Source organism: Gnatocerus cornutus, chromosome 6, assembly GCF_029298725.1.
Source record: "Gnatocerus cornutus isolate USDA-ARS CGAHR chromosome 6, icGnaCorn1.1, whole genome shotgun sequence".
In the NCBI taxonomy this organism is placed as follows: Eukaryota; Metazoa; Arthropoda; class Insecta; order Coleoptera; family Tenebrionidae; genus Gnatocerus; species Gnatocerus cornutus.
This window is the reverse complement of record NC_142238.1, coordinates 10,423,873-10,449,338: the sequence shown is the minus strand read 5'-3', so window position 1 is coordinate 10,449,338 and position 25,466 is coordinate 10,423,873. Positions and strand designations below refer to the sequence as shown.

Genomic DNA, 25,466 nt, shown 5'->3' with positions numbered 1-25,466 from the left:
AATATACAACTAGTATTGACTTTTACATTTATTCTCATACATTAACTTGCTCTTGCTATACATTTATTTGTATCACAATATTTTTAAGATGCTAATTGCGCAATTCAATATGGTCCCAGCAAGCAATATTAGTAAACAAATTCCATAAATTCGATGTGCCTAACTCATAATGCACCGATAGAATTTTGTGAATATTGTATAGATTTGTATAAAGCACTTTGGAGATCAACTATAAGAAACACGCTTCATACATTTTCAGCAAGACGCATAGCTAGAAAAGCTATAAAATAGCTTCACAGCTATGCATATAACTGCACGAATTTTAGAACTACATAACAACTAATTCAATTAGCATTGCTGTAAAGTTAAGCAATATATCAGTCTTACTAAAGAAGAAACATTGATGTGAGTATCTTCATCCGTTTTACAGTTTTTGTAAAACGCGCGATTATACCCAGTGATACAGTTGCGTGATATTTTGTGCGTTTTTCTATGACGATGATTCATTACACTGTGAATATTTGTATTACGATTGGTAAAAAACGGGAAATTAAAATGGTAAAAGTCAGTTTATTGCTGAGTTCGAATGATGGAAGAAGAGGCAGTAGTGACCGACTGACTTAAATGAACGGTTTAACATAAATCCGGTCACTCTAGCGCCATTATCCGGAGATAATAAATATGTACTGTAAACTGTCATGAAAAACTGAGTTTCGAACATTGTCATGTAGGAACATTTTATAAAAAGATACATATTTAGGTTTCCAATAAAAACATCCAACACCTATTTATCTAATTCACGTAAAAGGAACCGAAGTTCCTCTAGAATAACAATAACAATGAATACCGATGATAAGCTTTACCAATTTGACATATACAGGGTGTTTAGGATATGGCTGCTAAATTTAAAATGTCCTGATATAGTGAGTCAAAATTTTTATAGGATTTTTGGTTTTGAATAGTCGTAATAAAACTAGAGGACTTTAAATTTTTGACCGCATCGCTTGTGGATTGTTTACAGTATTTAACAAATTATTCATAAATTGGTAGAGTTAAAAAAAAACGTAGTATTTTCTTGCAAAAAAAGGTCCGATTTGTTTACGTTCGGATAAGTTTTTTGCGCTTTGGGTTTGGAATTTATGTAACTACCAATAAATTCTTTGGTTAATTGCCGTATTTTCGCCGATTTCCGTGGTTTGCCTGTAGCCAAATTGCACATAAAATCGATGTTATTTATGGTGAAATGCAAGACGTGTGAGTAGACTTGTTCGCTTTGCTACTTCATTAAAGTTTGGCAGCCGAAACTCCAAACGCCATGTATTTAATCTCATATAAAATATTTTAACATTTTGAGCGGTGTATTGTTACGTACATTTTCTAAAGCTTGGCTTACAGTTTACACCACATACTTACTTATAGCTCAATAAAAAACTATTGACAGAAATATGATCGCAGTCTTTAATTTAACATGCTGAACATGCCCGAATTTGAAGCTCCGTTTTTGGTTTGAGAAGATCTGAGTTCTCCTCTTTGCTTGGTTCGTTCAGAGCATACCCCTAAAACACGTTTAAGGGAAAGAATTTTGCTTTTAAACTTACTTTTTGTTCCCGTTTTTCTCGAATTTTTCTAGCTAAGTTCATGAAAGACGCTTCGATGTTGACATTGTCCTTGCAGGAAACCTCGAAATGACTGAGATCGAAATGTTCAGCAATCTAAAATGAGTTATAATAGTAAGTTTCTGGCGCATCCACCGGTTTTATTGTATTCACCTTTTGTCCGCTATCGGAATCGACAATCCTGTCGGGAGATTCGCACTTATTTCCGGCAAGAACCGTGATGACATGTGGAGAAGCGTTCTGGAATTTAAAGATGTTAACTGGAATTTTAATAAATTTTAGTACCTCTTCTATATTTTGAAGCCAGTACGTAATGTGGTTAAACGACTCTAAATTAGTGACGTCATAGAGAAGCAGAATTCCCATCGCGCCTCTGTAATAAGCCGTGGTCAGGGTTCTAAACCGTTCTTGCCCTGCCGTGTCCCAAATTTGTAATTTAATCGGGACTCCATCGAGATTTACAATTTTTTGTTTAAAATCTATTCCTACAATTGTCATTTATTATGCAAACAGATAAAGGGGTCCGTTTTCAATCTTACCTATTGTAGATATGTAAGTGTCATAATATCTTTCATCACAGAAACGATGCACGATGCACGTTTTACCAACATTCGAATCACCTAAAACTAAGATTTTATAAGTAGCCGCGAAATCTAGCGCCATTTTTTATTATCGATTTCATATTGCTATATCTACACCTGATGCGCAACAATTGATTTTTAATCAGAGGGTACGCAAGCGCAGAGAGGGCATTTGTTCTCTTTTTTGTCTTGTAATCGATGGGGGCAGCCTACCCCAACAAATTCGGGTGGCGTGCTTGGAAACAAGGGACTTTCTAACAAGCCTTTGTTTATGCTATAATCGGATCAATTTTTGATGTTTTACTCTTAAAATGTTTGAGCGGCGTCATTTCTTTCAATTCAATTAAATGTTTTGGGGATTTCGTGAAAGTAGAAAAATGGTGGAGGCGCCAGGTCAAAAAAAAAAAAAGAAATAAAAGACAATATTAAACCCACCAGATGTACACTTTATTAATACTTTTTACATGCGAATAAATCAAAATATACATATATTTTACATAATATTTTAACAAAATTATTTACATGACCATGCTACTTTCGCAATTATTACTCCATCCAAATATAGATAATATTTGTTAAAAATCAACTTATATACATCAGAATCATCAACAACAAAATTAAAGAAACTAAATAATGTATTTAATAGCATATTTTATTATAAATATTTTTAATACTTTTATAACTATATACATCTAGTAACGTATTTAAATCTATTGAGCTCACCTACTTGTCGCTTGACTTGCTGATAGTGTACATAGAACCCGATTCATTTAATGAAATAAATAAATCACTCGTAGGTACGCTAAATAAATAGAAATAAACCTGGCATTAATTGTAAGCGTTACATATTGTCAAACTCCTATCCTACACATGACTGGGTAATTACTGACTTTCAGTACTTTTCTCATCCAGAAATCACACATACGCATACAATAACAAACTGAAAGAATAAAAAAAAGATAATATCAAAGACACTGGTCCGAAAACCGAAATTGTGTGACCAATACAAAACTATACAACCATAATTAACATAACTAGTGTCACCTAAAGTCATTTCCATAACTACAGTAGCTAATCTGAGCACTTTTCTGCTATTTCATGCGATTCAAGACATAATCGGCCGCAACAATCAGCGCTTTTTGGTAGGGACTTTCGTGTAGAAGATTAGCGAGTCGCACGGCTTCTTGACAGTGCTGTTTGGCCAAATATTGAGTTTGCTCAAGTCCTCTCGATTTGTGGACGAGGTCGAAGGCTGTTTCCACGTCCCCGGGCTCTTGGAACCGCCTCATGATCATCGGATTCAATTCCGGATACTAAAAAATAACCATAATTTTTTGTCGTCTTCACATTTCCACTCACTTTTTCGCAAGCAAATAAGACAGGCGCTGTGGCCAACCCCAGTTTCAGATCCGCCGCTGTTGGTTTTCCCATTGCTGCCGAACTCGACACGAAGTCAAGAAGATCGTCGACGAGTTGAAAGGCCAAACCCAAGTTTCGCCCGTATTGGTACGAAATGTCAGCGAGTTGTTCATCGGCACCAGCCAACATTGTCACCTTTAATGAGGTTTTTTAAACACGTTGATTCTGTAGGAGTACTTACTGATTTGACGGAGTTGGCTATCAGAGAGGCTGTCTTTCTATACGTCTTTGTTAAATAATGAGCAAATCTTTCGTTTTCTGTTTCTTTCGAGCCAAGTTGCATGAACTCTCCCTGAACTAAGTCGGTGACGACCTGAGAAAACATGCGAATGCATTTTCAAATGCAAATTAGGGTGAACAACTTACTTGACTAAGTACTAGAGTGACGTCGTTGTTTCTTAACCTGGCGATCATTATAGAAGCCACTGCTAAGATGAAGTCACCTGCCATGGTTACCTGAAAAGTTATAAAAAAGAGGTTTTACTTTGTGACATTTAAACGGATTATTGAAAACAATTCCAAGCAAAATTCCACTTTTCACAACGGCGTTGCTTTCTCCTGAGTGAGATAGATTTATCCGGTTTTTACAGCGCTGATACAAGCAACTGTATGTAAAATTATCGAAATAAAGTTTGAGCGTAGTAGAAAATGTCTGTAATAAATCTTTAAGTACGCTAATGTTAGATTTATACATATTACAATAATTTGAAATACAGTTAATATAAATAAAGGGCAACTAGGTTTACTAATGTGACAAGCTGACAACAGATCGCTGTGTGATATAAAGTTTACAGTCACTTTTAACTCTATTATCAACTTTCTCTCCACAAATATTTTACAAGTAATAAAGAGTAGCAATTTGTGTATTAAGAGTGTAAAGTTATGGATTTCTAGACGGTAGAGAAACGCAAGCGAGATTTTTAATTAAAGTTCAAATGCCAAAGGTAAAACTAGACATGGGACAGTTCAACAGGTGGGAATATGAAGTAAATGACCGTCTGCACGCCACTCAACGCAATGTCAATGTGAGCGACGAGTATTTAGTGAAAATAAAATCTGAAAACTTTCATTCTAAAAAGCATCCAGCTTCCAGGGAAAACAATTAAAGTTAATACCACACACTGACAATAGAATTAAATACTTTCAACTCGAAGGAGATCACGATTAAAGTTACGTCAGACATTTTGCGGTTTTCTCAACGTAAATCGGATTGTTACGTGAAGTATCAATGATTTATTAAGGATTCGCACGTTACGTTGTACGTTGAGAAGATCGTAAATTGTTCATTAACTCTTCCTTTTCTTGGATTCCTGAATCACCGCTTCCTGGATCAATATTTTTACTTATAAAAAAATACGTTTTTATGTCAGGAAAAAGAGCACATCTGTTGCTGTTTTACGATTTATTCGTAATTGATTAATTAAAATACCACTACCCATAACAAAACGATCCATTTTGCGGCCGTTAAAATCATTGTGCTTTCAAAGCATTATACTGTTCTAAGAGCGGCAGTTAAAACTTGTATTGGCGGTTTAGTTCCGGTAATTTGCTCCCACACATTATGTTCAACGATTTCTCTTTAAAACTTCTTGGGTTTGGGGTAGTTTGCCTCGATGTGTGAATCTGGCGCAAAGTTTAACTTTACCACGTTGCCCAATCTCTTATTCCCTTTAGCTTTATTTTTAATACTAGAGTTCACGCCGTTGCATCATTTTCGTAATCCCACTTCTTCGTATATCTGTTTACACGCTCTCAGCGATAAAAGTCCGTGTCCTCTAAAGGCATTTCAAACGTTTAATCCGATCTTTCGTCATGAAATTGATATTTACGTGTCCAGTATTGAAATTTACATTGCTCAATGCACATTTTCACGTTTCTTTGTGTCATCGCAATTAATTACTAATCGTACGATAATTATATTGTGAGAAGTGCAGAAAGTTTAGTTTCAGGGTGCGCGACAGGAAAGTTCCGAAGCCGGATATGATCTGATCAGAGTGACCGTTGTAATTAATCTGTGATTACGTTTCTCTTACATAACGGCTTCTACTTCCAGTGAAAGTATCGAGAACGACTAAAATTTTTCGAAAACTGCGCGAAAATGCGATCATTTGGCAATGGTGGTGTAGAAACATAAATACTTTTTCTCATTAACATCAAATAACCTTTCTGTGATATTAGCACGTGTGGTTCTACAAATAAGCCTCATTGACATCCATATGGGCGTGTGATAGTGATTTCTTGGTTGGTCAATGTGAGGGCATCAATGAAAGAGGCACGGCTTTTATATGCAGCCGCTAAGATTCGAAAGTGGTCTTAATAGATCCGGTTTTACTCTGATCTTCTGCAGTCCGAGACGATTTACTCCCGAATTCGAAGTGAAAACGGTTTTTCCGAATAACTTTCACTGAGCAAAAATGAAATCCACCGATAAGATACGAAATTTGAGCCGTTTTTTGCTTGCTTATGATTCATAAATATGTATAATAATTAGCTTCTAAGAAAGTTCGAAGACTGGTTTGAACCGTCTTGATAAGTTAACCTCAGGTTAGACGGTGCGGACTTCTGCGCGGAGAAAAATTGGAGTTGGCCGCCCGCTCCCAAAAAAATTTCCGACGATTTCTGAGCCTAAATTGAAGATTAACTACCAATTATCGTGTTAAGCCGCGATTCCACTTGCTTGCTCTAGCCCAGACCAGACCAGACATCCAAGATTTGAGTGACGTTTTTATAATTTCTCAGCCCCTTTCTGCGGTTGGACCGTAATAAAACATTAAGATGCAATTGCACCCCAAGTTACTGGTGGTCTGTCCGGGCTACGCCACACAGACCAAGTTGATTCAGTTCCGTGAAACAGCAAACATAAATATGATCCACTTGATTATGACTGATATTCTATTAATTACACAGAAATAATATAAATTTTGTAATGATAAACGCAAGGTGTATTAATTTTTTTGCTGGTTCTGAATTTCAACAGAACGCTCTCCGAACCAAACCAACCATGGTTGTCCGGGAATTCGCCAGACAGGGCAAGTTGGTTCGGTTCTGTGGAACAGGATGATGAATGCTATTCTATTAATTACACAAAAATCATCTAAATCAGCTTTGCCTCTGTAATAAATACCAGTCAAAATTGTTGAAAAGAAGTAAATTATTTGTAGCAATTTGATAATTGAGATTTGATTTGAACTCAACGAGACGTTGATAAATCTGACATCCAAAATTTGCAAAGTAGTTGGTATTTTTGAGAAACTGGCATCTGTGGAGTTAATTAAATTTTATTTAATGAGGGCATGATGAAAGTTTATACATATGTTATTTCACAAAATAATGTCATTTACAAATCATACTTAAGAAACGCAGTCAACAAAATATGATTGTGAAAAAATTTGCATTAAAATGTGATTTTTGTCCAATTAATAAAATACCAGTCCTCATCACCGTTCTACAAAACTCAACCAACTTCCACATGTCTGGCGAGTTCCCGGACAACCCCGGTTGGTGCGGTTCGGCGGCCGTTGTACTAAAATTCAAAACCAGCAAAAAATTAAATACACCCTTTTTTTTCCTTACAAAATTTACTGTGTAATTAATCGAATATCAGTCAATATCAGTTATCACCAAGTGCACCATATTTATGTCCGTCCTGTTCCATGAAACCGAACCAACTTGGCCTGTCTGGCGTAGCACAGACAAGCCATCAGCAATCAGGGGTGCAATTGCATCTTAATGTTTTATTACGGCCCAACCGCAGAAAGGGGCTGAAGAATTATAAAAACGTCACTCAAATCTTGGATGTCTGGTCTGGTCTGGGCTAGAGCAAGCAAGTGGAATCGCGGCTTTAGAGTTCCTGTGGCTATTCAAATATGTAATAGTAGTTTACAAAGTGAAATTGTACAGAATTGTGGCGTCCTCGAAGAAACAGGAAATCAAACTTTGAATATTGTATCGAATCAATAAATTGACCTTAAAGTGCACAAATATTGACTTTAATAAAATATAAATAAACAAATGTGCAAGGTTTTCTGTTTTAACCTTACAGTTCAGTTATTTATTTATTTAATTTGAACGTAACACAACTAACTAAATACTTATGCAGAATATCCGTGTTCCGCCCAGTGCCAAAATTTCTCTTGACATTTCTCCGCGCCTTTACACAATTGCCTCTTATCAATATTCGTAAAAAATTCGCAATCCATAAGGTCAACATTGTTAGTCGATTCCTAATCACATAAAATAATAGACGCTAAGTGTTGAGCAATCGCAAAACATTTCAGGGCTGAAATCATCGTAAAATCATAAAAAAAGGTGAAAGTAATATTTATCGGAAAATTGCGGAATTTGACAATCACGTGAAGAAGTCATGTATGCTACGCGAGCGAAACTGAAACTCATGCGTCTATAAAGACAATTCACGTGAAAAATAACCAAAATCTGTTCCACATTATAAGACTTAGCAGACTAGTGTAGAGTAGTAGGTCAGTTACTTCCGAAAGTCTTGATTCACTTCGGTTAAGAAGTAGCTCAAAACGGAGCATTTAACAAATTGTTTTCGCAATTCATAATTGGTTGCACAAGAGTGAAAAACAACGAAAAACGCCTTCGTCTCTCTCAAAACTAAATTAGTTCAAATTAGCAGTTAATTATTAATCGAACGTATTTGATTTAGAACATGGCTACTCGAAAAAGTTCGAGTCAGTAAAAGCAAAAACGTGTCGGTATTCGGCTTCGTTGGGAAACTGTGCCCGCCGTTCGTAGAAAGCGAAAGAATGAATAATTGAATACATTCAGTATTTGATATGGATGCGCATATTTTTAATAGAAAAAAAATTAAAACAAATGGTTAAAGACAGTTGCATAATCGCAGCCGTTATATACCTCACTGTTATTGCTATAAAAAAGAAGTAAATCGTGTTAGGTAAGGAGAATGCACCGCAAAAACTAAAAGCTCTAAAAAATTTCGTTTTGTATTCAATTCCCACTCATAAATAAGTGATTAACATTTGCACTACAGCACCAATTAACACTCATAAGTTATCCAATTCAATTAAAGTAGCGCTCAATTACAAGTTGAAATTGTCTTCGACCCACAAACGACTTCCATTGCTCAACACAAAGCATTTAAATTTAATTAAATTGTGCATCGCTCGGTGCATCGTGTTACTTAGATTTCTATTCTTAAATTAAACACAACGCGATAATATCTTGTGGAAGCGACAAACATTTGCGTCAAAGACGAACAATACCGACTACTAATTCAACCACGATTACTGAACTTGCATAACAATAAAGGGAGTTTTACCTTTTTGTGGTTCCACATTACGTTGACGCTTGGTTTACCACGGCGGAAATCTGATTGATCGATGACGTCGTCGTGGACAAGAGAAGCTGTGTGGATCATTTCAGAAATCATCGCTACCTCCCTTTGCGACGAGAGAAGACCACTGGAAAAGAAAATATATTAATTCTGAAGACGTGTTTATTTATGTTACCGATTTTTTTCTGTTAAATCTATGATCACATTGAAGCCACTTATTCATTTTTCGGTTCAAATTCAGTGTCTCAAACCCTTTTAAACAATTTGAATGTGTCATAAGAACAATTTTATAATAATGAATAAAACAATTTTTTTTAAATTACCACTTTTGAGACGCAAAAGATTTTTCGAAATTGAACGAAAATTGCATTCTTTAAATCTTTTGTAACATGTCATGGTGCCTCATTGTTATTACGTTGCTAAAATAATTTATTGGGTAATAAAATTAATCATAATTTTAATTTATAGTTAGTTAATTTACACTATATTATAAATAATAACGCGAAAAACAAAAAGGAAATTCAAATTGTACACAGCGATGTGTAAGTTATAATTATGATTAATTTTAAACATTAAATAAAAAGAAATTGAGAAAAAATTATTCACGTTAAAGATTTATGTCAACATTTTCCAATAATAGCAACGATAATTTTATTGAAATCCATGCTCAGTATTGAAAATAGTTTCACTTTATTGTGTGACGCAACGCTCTATTTATTATATCCTACTTCAAAAAAGGTAAACAAATTAAAACTCTTATCTCGTCTAATCATAAGGTCTGATTAGATCCACGTGAAAATGATGCACGCATCCGCTCTTAATTAGAACCTTGAACGAGAAGGATTCAAGGTCAGGCAAGATGCACCGAAGAACACCGTCCTCAAAACAAAGCCCGAAATTGTTCTTCGGCATTTCATATTTCTTGCCTAACTGCACTAATCACCCAGTTCGACCAATGCCGAAACGTTTAGAAGTAACTTTCTCAATTCTCATTGCTTAAGCCGAAAAATGGTGGCCACACACGAAGATGCGCTCACCTTTTTTCTTTATATATGTGGTAGTTTATCGCCCTGGCCATCAGAATGGCCACCATAGGTCGTATGGCTTTCCCATGTCCATCGAAATAGTACGTAGCTATCTCGTAGAGGTCGTCCTGGTAAGTACTTCTGCGTAAAGCCTGTAAAGACAAAAGACTTCAACGATAGCTCAGACAACGAACTCACACAGATATTTAACCGAGTTGGTCATCTACCTTGACTTGTTAACTACACATTTTTCAAATTTACACGGTACTTTAAATTGAGCAACATCCGATTAACTACTTACATCTCGGATGTAAACATATACGTCCTTGAGATCGTCTTCTAACAGGTGGTACGGGTCGACTTGATACTCCGGGAGAGATCCGGGTTGCTGTGTCCTCATCGTACTGAAACTACGAGTAGTACCCGCTATTTCTGGTCTACTACAAGGATGCCAACATCCTGCTGAAGCCGCACTGGCTGCTGTTGCCGCCAGAGTCTGCGATTGTCGTTCATTCTGAAAGCGAAAATAAGATCTAATTGATGATCAGTTAAAAAACGGCCTAGATACGCCGAGAAATACGAAGAAAGCGTAACCGCCAATTACGAGTTCGTTCACCGAACCAAATTCGCATATTTTGTTTGAAAATTATGGAGGATGATTGATGGGAGTTGAAGGCTAGGTGTGAGGATGATTTAGGCAATTGTGACCTTTGGAAATGCTGCGCAATGACGCTTGCGGCATCCTTTCAGTGACTTAATTCACGAGACCAAACCTTAAATTTTAATAGAAAAGACTTAACACAGAAGATTGCGTGGCTAACTGTCATAAAATAAAAAGACTTTTGGAAAAATTAGAATCGAATTTTATAGCATAATATTATGTATCTAATTGCATATACATAGTTAATTCAGTCCAGGAGAAAATATTTTTTTAAATTGTAGGAATATAGGAAAAATTGATAAAAAATATCAAATTGTACGTCAAAAAGCTTTGTACGTAATTATCTATTTTTTTTTAATTACAGTGATAGTTTTAACGTTATCATTTTATTACTTCATTTAAGTGGAGGATCGTAAAGTCCAAACATTTATTATCATTAGAGTAACAAAAAGTGACAATTATTTTAATTTTTCACATGCTCTTTTTACTTCACATGCAATTATTTTTATTGTCCAAGAAAAAGAAACTCGTCACACTAAATTATTGTTTAGAACATTACAAAAAAAATTTCTGTTATTATTAATCAAGAAACTACTAAAAATGTATTTATTATCAGACCTATTCGACAATTTTGGATTTTGCACATTTTTAATTCTATGTATAATATTCAAAAATTTTTGAAGGTCCTTTGTTTTTTTAAATAGAATTTTCCTGCCCCTACTACCATTTTCTTTTCCTCGTTTCTGTGACTATTGATAATGATTACTAAAGACATGCTATTTGCTCAGAATGAAAGTCAACAAAGTCAAAGTCAAATTAAAAGTAATTTAAATGTTTTCAATTAATTCGTAAGCACAAATTAAAAGTTTTCTGATGTCACAAAATAATGGTGGCGTATTTAGTTTTTATTTGATTTTTTTAAATCTATAATTTTGCTTGATACTATGAAATAAATTATATATCTTCCTATTTATTCTTAGATTTTTTTTTAATCGTGAGATCATTTTGTTTAACGTCATTTAATGCGTATTACCTGCACTTGCTCGTATTTTTCCTTTAATAACGTCAAAGAAGACGATTTTAAACTACAAAACTGGACTTTAATAATTTTCGAAGCAATTTTTCCTTTTAGGCAAACCCAACGAATTGAGATCCCCTTCAATTTTAACACAATTTGTCTGAAAAAAAAGAGCTCCCACCATCCACCATGCTCCACTCCAAAGATAAAGACATTTAAGTCGCCTCGTACATTTCACAACAAATCTTGCAATATTTCGCGTATCAACTAAAATTAAGATTTTGCAACGAAGAACAAGTTCTCGCCGTATGACCTCGGACCGAACATTCCATTAATCACACAACACAATCATTATTACCAAATTTAGATTAGAGGGGCTTCTCAGTCAGAAATTTCCCTAATATTCTCGTTGTGAAATGATTGCTCCACGGTTTTTTAAATATCGATTGCTTGAGATTCGTTTAATTTTCCAATATTGCGAATTTCCATGTGGAAACAACATGTCACCTGCTGTTGAAGACTTCTAACCCACATTTGGTTGGCTACCAGTGGAATGTGAAAGTGAACAGGGTTTAACTAGCTCTCTACAAGAACTGATCGTCGATTTATACGCAATATGTGTAAACAATCGAATTTTACGCGCCGGTGCGTGTTTGAACTTAAAGAGAACGTAAGTAAGAGCAGTAAATATTTGATCTTTGTCTGAGACGACACATCCTGTGTGTTAACAAAAATCGAAAATCGAGATTTCACGCACAAATAAAAAATTGGGACAGAAATAAAAATTGTCGGCGATCACGTAAGAGAGACAAATCATGTTCAAACTGACGGTCAATGTCAATGCCGTTCTTTCTATTCGCAGACAGATGAGATAATGGTGCGATCAGAATACACGGTTTCGTAATTTTTACACGGTCAATTTTAAAACATTTTTCGCGCTAGTTTTCAATGGAAGTGTTTTGGAAAAATGACACAATTTGTATAATTAATGTTTCTCAACATTGAAGGTCGTTCACTCACAAATTTCAGTGGGTATATGGTTTAAGTATTTATTTGAAAGGTGGTAAAGTTCCCACAAAAGTGGGTTAAGTTACAAAATTTAATAGGTGTAGGCTATTTTTGGAATTGTTCTAATTGGTTGCTAAGTGCGTTCTCTAATGCAACAGGAAAACAATGAAGAATAAAAATTTATATCTGCGTTGGTTATCTTTCGAATATGTTTAATTTATTGTCGTTGGTTTTAACCAGCCACTTTAATCACTTAATAGTTAATGCTGCTACAGTTTTCAGGAACAGTCTATATTTTAGAATCTATTTTATATCCTATATTGTATACCTACTATTTATCATGTTTATACAAATTACAATTTTAATTCTGCGGTAATAAAACCGCGACGCAAATATTTCCATTTCTAGCTTTGATATCTTATTGTACCTATTTGTGTATATGCCAAAATGCATTGTGCTCGAATTTTCCGCAGAGTGAACGCTCTTCGTGACTAAAACAAGCGCTCAGACTGCGACTACGATACTCAACAAAAAAAAAACTTTCTGGAAAATTTTAATATGTACGTACTTACTAATAATTTCTTTTTTATTATTTTATATGCAGGTTTTCAGGACGCTCATCTTTGAAAAAATGGCATTAAGTAGATCAAACTGGACTTAGTCCATGTAAAAACAATCTATTTCAATTATTTTCGCATTAAATGCTTACGACTTTTTTTAATAAGTGTGCCGACGATAACCAAATCAATATCATAATTTACTTTTTTAGGCTACTCATTTATTAATTTATTATACAGGTTGTTTCGAAAATAGACAGCAATCCGTTAACTGGACACTTAATGGGACAAGGAATTTTTATTCTAACGTCGTTTAAAAATTAGAAGACCCTTAAGTTGATCAATAAGCGTAGCGTACCAGTTAAAAAATAATGAATAAGTTACTTTGAATAAGCAGTTTTTCTAAAACATCAAAAGACACAGTGAAACCAGTGCAGTTCGTTGAATTTTTTTCAGCAAATAGTATCCAAGTCGCATCAAGGCTTTTACCATTAATTGGTAAATTACACATTTGCCGATATGCTTTTAATTTATGGTAAAGTGCACGAAACTTTTTTAGCAGCAAGCGATTCCAGGATATCATGAAAAAGTTCTAAATAGAGGCAAACCGCAAACATTTTGGGACAGTTTGAGGACACATTGCGAACTTGTAATGTACACATGTTGTAAGTTATTAGTTTATTACACTTTTTTACACTGTCGTTAGTTTCTTTCTTGTGCACCTACTGGCGACACTGATCCAATCCTTCAAATTTAATGTAAGTTGATAAATGTGTTTTCTAATTTGTTTTTCAAACGCATCTTCTTGGTCACCTTGCGGAAGTTTTATTTGCTTCAGGACAAAAAACTCTCTTTAGGAAGTCCAAAGACTTACCAGTTCACGGATTGGTGTCTTTATACGAAACATCCTGTATATTGAAAAGTTATTTTGAAATAATATTCGTACTCCATTTTAAGTTGACTTTATTCAAATTTTTACAATCAATGCATAAATCGACAGTCGTTATTGATGAAGTAATTTTTTGTGATCTTGACATGATGAACACGAGTAAAATGGCAATCTTTTCGATAATCACGAGTTGACAAGTAATAAGAGACTAACATCTCACTTAGAAAATATAATTCATTTACATAACACTCTAACGCAGCTACTTGACAAATACCATCTATTTGCATAATTTTATCGCTTGCAAATAAGCAACTGTGAAGAATAAAACAAAAACTTTACACTTACCGCATCGTCATTCAAAATTTCGCAAGACAAAGTGCATTGAACACCGAAATTCAAACGATTTTAGTGTTAAAACAATACAATTTTGCTTTGTTAAGATGTAAGCAAATCGAAGTTAACACTCAACAACTCGAACAAATTAATTTCTTGACGGAAAAGATAGTTACGTGAGGCTTTAAGACTTCCTTGTAGCATAATATCAAACAATGTGACGTTTCATAATAATTTCTGTTACCGAATTATGGGAAAGTCGACTGATTTGTAAGTTCACTGAGTAATTAGATTTGTTTTGGGGAGTTGACGACAAAAATTGTTGACACTGACACGGTTATGGATTGCACAGAATGTACCTAAGTGTAAAGGGTCATTACTAACGTGTCTAATATAATAATAATTACACGCCAATTTAAGTGTGGCATCATTGTTGGAAGTACTCCTGACCTTAGAACAGTAAAAATATTCTTGCACGAGAAGAGTTAACATTTTCACCTGAGCCTTGAAAATGCAGATTTATGTGGGAAATTTTCTGACTTCGAAAACTTATTGATACAACATGGCCCACTTCTGCGACAAAGAAAACTCCTTCCACTCTGCCCTTTTCACATTTTCGTGATTATACACATTTTGCTTAATTCGAAACGCAAACAAAGCTATCGCACCAAACAAGCGTTAAGCACCAAGATGCGTGAGGTAACTCTTTTCCAATCAAATTATCACTTTTGGCATTGTGCGTTATGTAAGTCAACTTGACACAGAAAGTGTGCTTTTACACAAGATTGCGTGTTTAGACAGCAAACGCACCAGAAAAAAGGACATGAAACGATGATTCAGACATAGCATTGTAATTAAAAATAGGTACACACGTGTGAGAAGTCAAAAAAGTTATTTGGGAGGTGTTAACCCTTCGCGTTCAACACCTACAATCAAAAGTCCAAAGAACAAAGAATTCGAAATATCTAATCTACCTACATAATGGATCTAAACAATTATAAAAATAGGAAGGTTTTTTTACATTACTTCTAGAAAATAGATATTTACATAACAAGTATGGAAAGTGACCAATTTCGCACGAGTGTAAAAGTAGATGCACAAGGCGCCAGCCGAGTGCAGATATTACACGAGTGCAAGAAAGATACTTTCCGACGAGTTATGGACACTATTTTTCCTACGACCTTTCATCATCAGGAAGAAACCACAAGTTTCGACAATAGCTCATTTCTTATCTATTCTAAATATCATTTTTCTACAACCTCATAAAAAAGTGACGTATTCCACGTATTTAGATGGTTCATGTTTTTGTACATCCATTTCCGAAAGTAAAAGTGTGATATGAATATATCCGCACATATTTTATATGTATATACATATATTTCATTTATATATTCATATAAACATATTTTCCTACGACCCCATATGAAAGTGACATTTTCCACATGGTTAAATGACTCCGAAAGTTGATGTTTTCGTACATCCATTTCCGAAAGTAAAAGTCACTAGTGTGATATGAATATATCCGCACAGACCTGACAAAATTGACAGTTATTTTGAAATACAAATGTAATTCTTAAATTTTTGTCTTAAATATCTAGACGATTCACTGTAAAACAACATGCATAATGGTAAAAATGAATTGGTTAGGTCGTTTCTGACAAGACAATTTTGACAGGTCTGTGCGGATATATTCATATCACACTAGTGACTTTTACTTTCGTAAATTGATGTACGTAAACATCAACCATCTAACTATGTGGAATACGTCACTTTTATTCATATAAAACCTCATGGTCGTAAAAAATGATAATTAGAATAGATAAGAAATGAACTATTGTCAAGACTTATGGTTTCTTCCTGATGATGGAAGGTCGTAGGAAAAATAGTGTACACAACTCGTCGGAAAGTGTCTTTCTTGCACTCGTGTAACATCTGCACTCGGCTGGCACCTCGTGCATCTACATTTACACTCGTGCGAAATTGATCACTTTCCGCACTTGTTATGTAAATATCTATTTTACTAAAAATGCAATTTATTGTTTTAGATCTTTGATTGTTCAAATCTCTCAGGTTATTGCTTTTTTATTTTATTACTCCTTTTTTTTTTAATTGTTTCTTGACTTTTAATGTTTTGGATTCTCTACATTATTACATATTTGAATTCTAAAAATTTTCTTCACATTTTCTGCTAACGTTCCAGATTGGCGAGTATTTCTGTTACGTAATTATTGTGTTTCCCAAAAGATTTTGAACAATTCCTTTTAAAGTTTTCTACACCCAATTTTTTTAATCCATAAGCAAGAGGAACTTAGAACTCTTCATCATAAAATTTTTTTCTAAAATATGTTATTCTGAGCTGCATTAGCTAGCATTCAAGTCATTTCAAAATATAATAAGTGCCTAGAAATTTTGTAAGCAATGCCATTGATTTTTTAATGAAAATGAATTTAAAGTCCATAAATAACAAAGTGTTAATTTTTTTAAGAACTTCTTAATGTTTTCCTCAAACCTCTTTTTTTAGAACATGAGATCAGTTTTTAAAAAATATATGTACCTAAGTACTAGAATTTCGACTTCATCATTACATTTTGATTGGGAAAAGATGTTATAAAAATAAACAGTAATTTATTAGAAAAAGAAGAATTTATTACCACACATTTGTAATTTACTTAATAATTTCTTCGCAGTACTTAATTTTTGCAAATTACTAGCAAGCTGTTCAACTGACCCTGAAGTCATTGCTGTAGATGAACAAAAGATTCTTGTATTAGCATTTAGTATTCAACTTTGTTCAATTCCTAAAGCCAGTATAAAACACAATCAGAAATGTCCTTCTGCTGTATATTGAAAGATGTCAAATCGTAACTTGGAAAGCGTAAACCTCGCTTTTAATAAGCCTCAGTAATCTTATCCCTCCTTGAAAACATGATTTTGCATATGGCGAAATCTCTACATGAAATAAAGTCACCTAACAATATAATTAAGCAATGCAAGAGTAGTAAATGAACATCATTTCTATTGTTACCGACTCCGTATCTCATTAAATCTATTTAATGGGCAATACTAGCAGATTGAAATCACGATTCTTTGAAAAGTTTTCTCCACTAATTAGATCCCACAACAATAGAATTATTTGCTTTTTATGCAATCAGAAGAACCTTTACTTCACCTCAAAGTGCAGTTTTGGTAATCTCGATTTCGTGTGTGAACTTGACTCGAAATTATGAACAATGGTGGTTTTGCAAGTGCATTTAAATCCATCCGTTGACATATAAAAGCAATAAAATTATTGCCATGATTCTGACGTATTTGTTCCGTTTACGTTTGTAATACAATTACAATGATGCAAGAAATTTTGCGCTAGATAAACTTGTCCGTAAATAACGTTTGGATTGTATTTTCTGGACTTTCGACATGCTTGATAATAATTACATATTTACCAACAACATATGTTTTATTAGCGATCTTTAGCACAAAAACATAAATAATAATAAATGCAAATTAAAATCAATAAAAGAAACAAAACTGCTGTGATTGTGAAGAAACCTCACAGTCCAATAATTTCAGAGAAAATACTTGTTGCTTGGAGATATACCCACCTCTTCGTATTTATAATTTATTGCTACATTTCAATCTATAAAAATAACTATGAATTATGAAACAGCTAATTACTTTAACCGACCCGATTATTAGACTGTGATGCTTTCTGCTCTTTAATTTACCCAAAATAATTCCTTAATTGGTCGCGACTTGACTTCAAAATTAGCTCAAATACTGGCAACATAATAGGAGAAAATCAACAATCAAAAACCAGTGCCACAACCAGTGATATAATAAATTATTTCTAAGAAACTCGGCCAACAATAAAATAAAATTTTAGCGTTTTCTGAAGAAAAATAGGTATGTTAACTATGTTGGTAGTAATTAAATGATTAGTCTAATGACCGTCAATTTAATTAACCAGCTAAATTCGATCAAAAGGATCCAACTGTCCCATTCATCTTTGTCCGTAATTAATGCATCACTCGGTTGATAACATATGCCATAGATTACCACTACTTTCTCCACTCCTTCAAACCATTCATTAAAAACATCTCATCAGTAAATCGAAAAAGAATGCAATAATATAATTCAGGTACACCGCCTGAATTAATTAACTCACCACGCAAATACTTCATAATTTATTAAAAATTCAACTCGGTGAAAGTCTTCAATTTACAATTACACACCAAATTACCAAAAATTCAATAATTCAATCGGATTGAATCCCAGACGCTCCACCTCTGTCCACGTGTATGTCGAAAGACTACAACAGGTGTTGGACGCACCTATACTTTCTCTCACCTAACGTATTGTTAACAATTAATTTATGTATAACAGATTCTAATTACTCAAAGAGGAAATCCCACGACATTGACCATCAAATCCTTTGAAAGAAAGCATCAAGACTAAAACAATACCGCTTACGAAAGTGTATTAACCTCGAGAATAACTTTCGCTGTAATTTCTGGCAAATATGAATTTTGACATCGATAATAGTCAATCGTCCTGATGAGCTCTTCTCAGCGGTCAGCGGCTGAAGAAAGCAACAACTGACCCACTTTGAAAGGAGCAAGGCCACTCTCACTTCTGCGGAGGCATTGGCCCAAGAAGACGGCATTCCGCGTTTACGACGCAATGCCAACCAAACATCAGACGAAGAGACCACGAATGTTTCCACTGATTTTGTCCCAGATCGAAAAGCCCCGCCTTTGGAATTTTGTAATTAATTTTCTAACAATAAAAACTTCTCACTTCGGGTTTTAAGGTAATAGAGGATAGACGCTCTGGTTTGATGGAGCATCACATTTTTTTCGTTTGTGGAATGATGTAACTAAATGAAAGCTTCATGCTTCTTCCATTTATAGATTCTACAAGGACGTTTTGTTCATCTTGCTAAGAAAAAATCTATTACGGTGTATAATATCTAGATTCTGGGTGGTGAAAGTAACGATGAAGAATATTAAATTAAATCGTCGGATAGCAGTTTTTTGTTACATTATAATTACGGAGTGGTTACAAAAAAAATTAATTAATCTGCACGCAGAACAAGGTAGTACTGTTTTAGTTGGTAATGACATGACTTTTTTATTTTTTTTGTTTCCTCGGAAATTTTCGGAATTTTGTAAAATTAATAAGCCGGCAAATGTCATAACTTGGTGTTACAAAACCAATTCTCTTATATTTTGGTGTAATGAGCATGAAAATAATTGGGAATTTTGACGTTTCGTTAAGTTCCACGATTTATATAACATTTATCGTTTTACTTATCATTATCATTGGATTGGAAACGAAAAATAAGTATCCCTCATTATCCAGTGTCAACGTAACTACAAAATGCCTTCGTTGATAAAAGAAAAATTCTTGAATACATATTTACCCTTCAAAGGTCCAAATTTTTGGAATTATTTGCAAAATTTTAGAATGAAAGTCATTTGGAGCATTATAGATTCATTTTGCTCCACATGAGTGGTAGCTTGGAACTATAATAATTGACCGCTAAAAAGAAATATTTCAACATACTGCTACAATTACTAAAACACCAGCAACTTAATAGTTCTTTGGATTTCTAAGCTGCGCAATAGAATTGAATGATGCCAAAGAACTATTTGTATAAAACAGAAAAAATGTATCAAAACTAATTCTCTCAAAACATAAAGCGCTCTGCCAGAAAAAAAATGCGATTTAGTCCTTTAATTAATTACAAACTATTCCAACATCATAATTGTTTATTAGAGAGAAAACCAATATGTACATTTTCATTTGAAGTTTAATTCATTACTTTCGAACGTTATAGCTGATTTCACAGTCACTTTTAAAAAACCACGTGGTATCCTTCAATAGACTCATTCAAATTCATGCAAACTTTGCAACTAGCAAGTTCACATCATTTTTAGTATGAATGAAGGTAACTAACTAATTAATAATAATAATTAAATGGCATTAAAAGCCACGGTAACTTTTAATATATTTTTATTAGCTTTCGTGAATGTGGGCGGAGTAACACTTATCGTTAGTAAACAGAACGGAACCAAAACCATGCTTTGCTTTTCAACATTAGAATTCAGAGTTCACTTAACAACAAATGTAGCTAAATCAAATACGATGCGATATCAAGAGCAAATACACTCCCAAAGTACATTTCCATAGCATTGCACGAACAGAAATAATCTTTAGATTGTCCAGAAACTGAATAAATTTTGCATCGTAGCAGACTTTAAAATTTGAAGTAAGTTGGTAGACCTGTTGCTATTTCAAATTGTCAATCATGGCAATTATGTCAATGTTATGTTTTCATATTACTCAAAGGGCACCATAATAAGCGGAGCTGCCAACGCAATTAATTTTAACATTTTAAAACATTATTAGAGATGTGCCACTAAAAAGCAAAGCCGCGAAATTTAAACCTGTGATTGATTGTGTTGTAAACCTGGAACAGCGGTACAAGGTGAAATGAAAAAAAAAAACAGGAAACTTTCAGGACTTTGTGCAATAATTAAGTATAGCAAATTAATAATAATTGAATTGCTAATTATTATCAGTACTTTCATAGCAAAAACGTACAATTTTCATTACTTTAAAATGTACACGTTCATTCTCGAAATCGTAACTTTGGCAACACACTGTAAGTTATGTCATAATCATAATGAATCAGCCTTGTCATCGAATGCGACCAATATTATGTTTATTTTGTTCAAGTGATAATAATTGATAAAACAATAGATCAAAAATAAAACATTGTTCCGAAAATATAGATCCAGTTGAAAACGTCCTGTATCATCCTGTATAACAAAATAATTATCGTTGATTACATATCCCCTGTTTTTACTTTCAAGTAGGTACATTGATTCGATTCGATTGATTTGATTAGATTTGTTTGATTAGGATTAGTAAAAAATTAGTTCAGCCATTCAATGTCAGTGTACAATCGTTATGTAGTTAAAAGTTTTTGATATAAATAGTTTCTAATATTTAATTTTGATTATCATTTATAATTTATTTTGCTCTAACGAATTAGCATCATGACAATTTTGCTATTTCAACTCTGTATGACAATTTCAAGTTAGCGACGCAACTTGCGTCGACGCGGTTTCTGGGGTGACATCAATTTGATTTGGCGAAACATTTATTTGCAGTGTCGCAATTTGTCTTGTAACCAAGTAGTAAGAGCCCTGGAAAAATAAAATTTTGCATTTTTCTCATGTTTGGAGTTTCACAGTTGATTAGCGATTTACAACACACAGTATAATATACATTTGTATAATAAATGAACATGCTTTGAGGGCGCTGGTACACATCAACTTGTAGTGGATCTTTGAAGTTCTTTAGAGGAGATTGAATATTCAAACACATGGTATAACCCTTGAATTAATACTTGACAAAAGGTCCAAAAAATTGCTAATCAGCCCTTTTAGTAATCTGAAATTTTTGGTATCGCACCGTGCCAGACACTAATAAAATGTAAAACAGGCTATTTATATTTTCTTACACCCTGTAAATAGCAAATGAATGCATACAAGTTAAAAGAAAGTTATTACAAAGATAGGAATTGAGAAAGTTGTACGAATTATACTCGCATAGAATTTTTCACGAACACGAGCTGCAGATCCGTTTAGTAGCCTACTTTTTTCACTATCAAAAATCAGCAATTTTTGAAAAAATGTTTAATTCAAAGAGATCATGGCTACCAACTTTACGTTACTTGAATTAATTGGAAAAAATCGATTATCTTATATCGAACAAATCTAGGCCGTCGTCACTATCACTAATTCGAGAGATTTAACACAACAGGCGGCTATTAACCGGAACTTTCGAATGGAGAAGCGCGCGTAAAAGTAAAAGTTATTTTCTTCGATACAAGTTGTGGAAAAAAATGTGAAAATATGAAAAGCAGACCCCGAAATTTCTGACGGGTGCTTAAATAAATTAAAAAAAATCTAACCTGTCGGTGTAGTCCTTTCCTGAAGGGTGAATCCGCCCCTATTTTCGCCCGCACACATAATCCTCTCCCGAATCGGCTATACTGTCCCCACTGACACAGTTTTTCCTGCACCCGAGCACAGAGTCTACCAGAGCCCATAGAAGCCATCATCAAGACTGTTCTGGTGAGTCGGTAGTCCCCAATCGCAAAGACTCTCCAACGCGCCTTTCCACCACTTCGTCCCACTACAGCTGATCGGAAAACGCGCTACACCATGGTCGGCTCGCTTCTAACTCGTGTTAACATCGCAATACAAAGATTTGAACTGGTCATCGCCAACATCTTCAGACGGTTTCCTCCAGGTAATTCGAGAGTTATATAACACGAGCTAGCACACACGGTTTCGATTTCATAACCTCACTTTTTGACAGATGGATACTGTCTTGCCGGTGTGGGGGTCCAGGAAACGACAGCAAAGGCAGAATCGAAGTTCTCACTCAAGGATATTATTGGGGATGGCTTTCTTTGGGGGGTTCCGACCTGCAGAAGGTCTATTGAGAAAAGAATGAAAAGGAGATTTGGAGATCCATATTACAGTTTGAAGATTCTTAGACCAAAAAGTTTTATTAAGACATGCACGGTCTGTGGAGACGACCACTTACAAGGAGTTTTGTGTCGTAAGTACAAAATTTAAAGGAAATAAGAGTGAGGTTATATGTCAAGGGCTGAACTTTGGTTGAATGGCAAGGGTCATTTAAATCAGTGTTTATAGGCCACTGTGGTCACGTGTAGCAAACTGATCGCTCGTGGAGATAATTGTTTGTTATAAGATGCCCTCATCAAACAAAAATTAATTAATTAATGGAATTGTTTTCTGGTGTTGTTATATAGGCAACCAATTTTACACGCGAATTAAAGAAATTGTAAAAAAAAAATTTAGGGTAGTAAAATGAAAATTACTAAATTTGACATTATATTACCAAGAGCGGTAATTTTAAATTGGACCAATAATTATTATTATTTCATTAATTTTAGCTACATGCTACAAGAAAGTAATGGATGAAACTAAAGAAATGCAAGATGCCATTCAACAAGAGCTCCAGTTATCACCCGTTGAAAAAGAAGTGGTAGTTTTATATCAAGGTGAAAAAGACGGCAAATCCGAAGAATTCTTCGAGGGTAAACGCATCGTGGAAGTTCCAAAAGCAAGACCTTCGTGGTTTAGTAAAAATCTTCTTCAACAAACGACCCAACAGCCGGCTACAACCACCGATGTAAAACCATCAGATCTCGGCTAATCTTCGTAAACAAGTACATTTAATTTAATAAAAATAGTTGATATATTTTATAATTATAACCTTTGCTTAAATACTTGTTAACTTAAATAAGGAATACAGAAACAATAATGGACAATGGACATTTCTCCTACTATCACAACAGTTCAAAGTTTTCGTCGGTAAAATGCTTCTCTACATGGTCGTGGAAAAGTTGGAAATCCATACTACTGCTAAACTTCTTGCAACAAACGGGACAAATCATCTCCAGAGCATCGGGAGGTTCATCACTGTTGTCATCTAGAAGAACATGGGGCGGCGTACTGACCGGAGATTCTTGTGGTAACGGAGTTGTGCATGTGGCTTTGTCCACGAGTTCGTTCTTCTTGGGCGTTTTGATATCACAGATTTTCTTGGTTTTCAGTTCTGAAAAAATTATTAATTTTCCTTGAAACGTCTTAACCAAATTAGTTACCTTGTAAATGACTGATTTTCTGTATAGTCAGTTGTAGTGTTAGCTTCTGCTTAATAACAATCTCCTTGGAAGCCTTCAGCTCCTCCAACACTGCATTGACATCGTCAATCACATTATCATAGTCCTCATAATAAAATCCACAAGATTCTGTTATAATATTATCACCCCAATGCGTGTCTCGGATCTCAGAATAGAGCGACTCCAACTCGTTTTTTTCCTGAGCAAAAGTATTGATGATCTTCAGGGAAATCTCTTCCAACTCATTAGAAATCTTGCCATTTTCTTCAATGTTCTTCTGTAACACCTTTGTGTGGGGCTCGTCCTGCGTAAAAGTCTTTGATCTGATCAAAGGCATATGCGGTTCTTTATTTTTAGCCGAATATTGCACCAACGAATCGTTAATTTTGCTCAACTGAGTCCCTAGATTATGATTCACTTGACTTAACCTACTTAATTTACTCCAAAGTTCTTGGTTTTCAGTCGTCACCATTTTTACTTTATTCAATAATTGCAATTTATTTTCAGTCAGCTCAGCCACTTGTGCTTTTAATTTGTCAAAATCTGACAATGAAACACTGTTATGTTCACCTTGGCTAAGTTTGACAGTCAAACGAAGATTTTCTTCTTCCAGTTGGCGCACTCGAGTTTCGAAAGTCTTGCAGCGGTCCTTTAGAGTGTCCAGAGCGATCTGGACTGCCACTTGAGCTCCCATAGGCTCTTCCATCTTGTATAAAGACACAATCAATCACATAACCATAAAGTAGACCAACTTTACAGTACGGAAAAGTACGATTTAGTAAGAGTTTGCTTGTGGAATAAAATCGGGGGAACACCCTAAGCAGAACAACTAATGTTTTTACAAGGCTGCAGGAGACAAAAACACCAAGATGCGATTTGACGTTTTCATTTTTGGTTGTCTTGTCAAAACTGACATTTCAGTTTCCACTAGACCTGTGAACTGTTTTTATAGTGAATTTTGTTATTGGTAGCACTGAAAGTGAGCGCGCTTTTAAAATGTGTTTTGCAAGTAAAAGTTTAATTTTTGCAACAAACAGTTCGCAGTACATTTAATATTTTTCAAAAGAGGTGAAATTCTAAAGTCAAGATTACTTAAACATTTTATTTGTTTATAAACGTTACAATTTATTTTCCATTTATACAAATATGATGACCAGACAAAATTTCGTTTGTGATCAAAAGAATACTTCTAAAGAATCAACTTGTAATAGATCCTTAAATTTGAATGTGAATACAGAAAATAATTGCAATAAAATACAAAATAATTAAAATTTACCTTTCAATGAAAACATTACTTTACTAGCTAAAAATTTAC

At 34.3% G+C, this 25,466-nt stretch overlaps 4 protein-coding genes across 4 annotated transcripts; 1 reads left to right on the top strand and 3 right to left on the bottom strand.

The window, feature by feature from the left end:
* Positions 1-15: 15 nt before the first annotated feature.
* Positions 16-2,373, bottom strand: RabX4 (RAS oncogene family member RabX4). The gene is made up of 5 exons (XM_088038199.1): positions 2,156-2,373; positions 1,902-2,101; positions 1,770-1,856; positions 1,599-1,712; positions 16-1,556 (listed from the first exon to the last, which is right to left on the bottom strand). The coding sequence occupies exons 1-5, from the start codon at positions 2,277-2,279 to the stop codon at positions 1,464-1,466; spliced, it is 618 nt and encodes a 205-aa protein (XP_087894325.1). The 5' UTR covers positions 2,280-2,373; the 3' UTR covers positions 16-1,463.
* Positions 2,374-2,624: 251 nt separating this feature from the next.
* On the bottom strand, positions 2,625-22,555 carry qless (decaprenyl diphosphate synthase subunit 1 qless). The gene is made up of 8 exons (XM_088038611.1): positions 22,406-22,555; positions 10,260-10,472; positions 9,971-10,110; positions 8,919-9,060; positions 3,983-4,072; positions 3,798-3,929; positions 3,557-3,751; positions 2,625-3,510 (listed from the first exon to the last, which is right to left on the bottom strand). The coding sequence occupies exons 1-8, from the start codon at positions 22,553-22,555 to the stop codon at positions 3,289-3,291; spliced, it is 1,284 nt and encodes a 427-aa protein (XP_087894737.1). The 3' UTR covers positions 2,625-3,288.
* Positions 22,556-22,658: 103 nt separating this feature from the next.
* Positions 22,659-23,797, top strand: mRpL32 (mitochondrial ribosomal protein L32). The gene is made up of 3 exons (XM_088038613.1): positions 22,659-22,746; positions 22,816-23,061; positions 23,420-23,797. The coding sequence occupies exons 1-3, from the start codon at positions 22,659-22,661 to the stop codon at positions 23,680-23,682; spliced, it is 597 nt and encodes a 198-aa protein (XP_087894739.1). The 3' UTR covers positions 23,683-23,797.
* spn-F (C2H2-type zinc binding domain-containing protein spindle-F) lies at positions 23,683-24,945 on the bottom strand. The gene is made up of 2 exons (XM_088038612.1): positions 24,134-24,945; positions 23,683-24,084 (listed from the first exon to the last, which is right to left on the bottom strand). Exons 1-2 carry the CDS (start codon positions 24,855-24,857, stop codon positions 23,816-23,818), a joined length of 993 nt encoding a protein of 330 aa, XP_087894738.1. The 5' UTR covers positions 24,858-24,945; the 3' UTR covers positions 23,683-23,815.
* Positions 24,946-25,466: the final 521 nt, after the last annotated feature.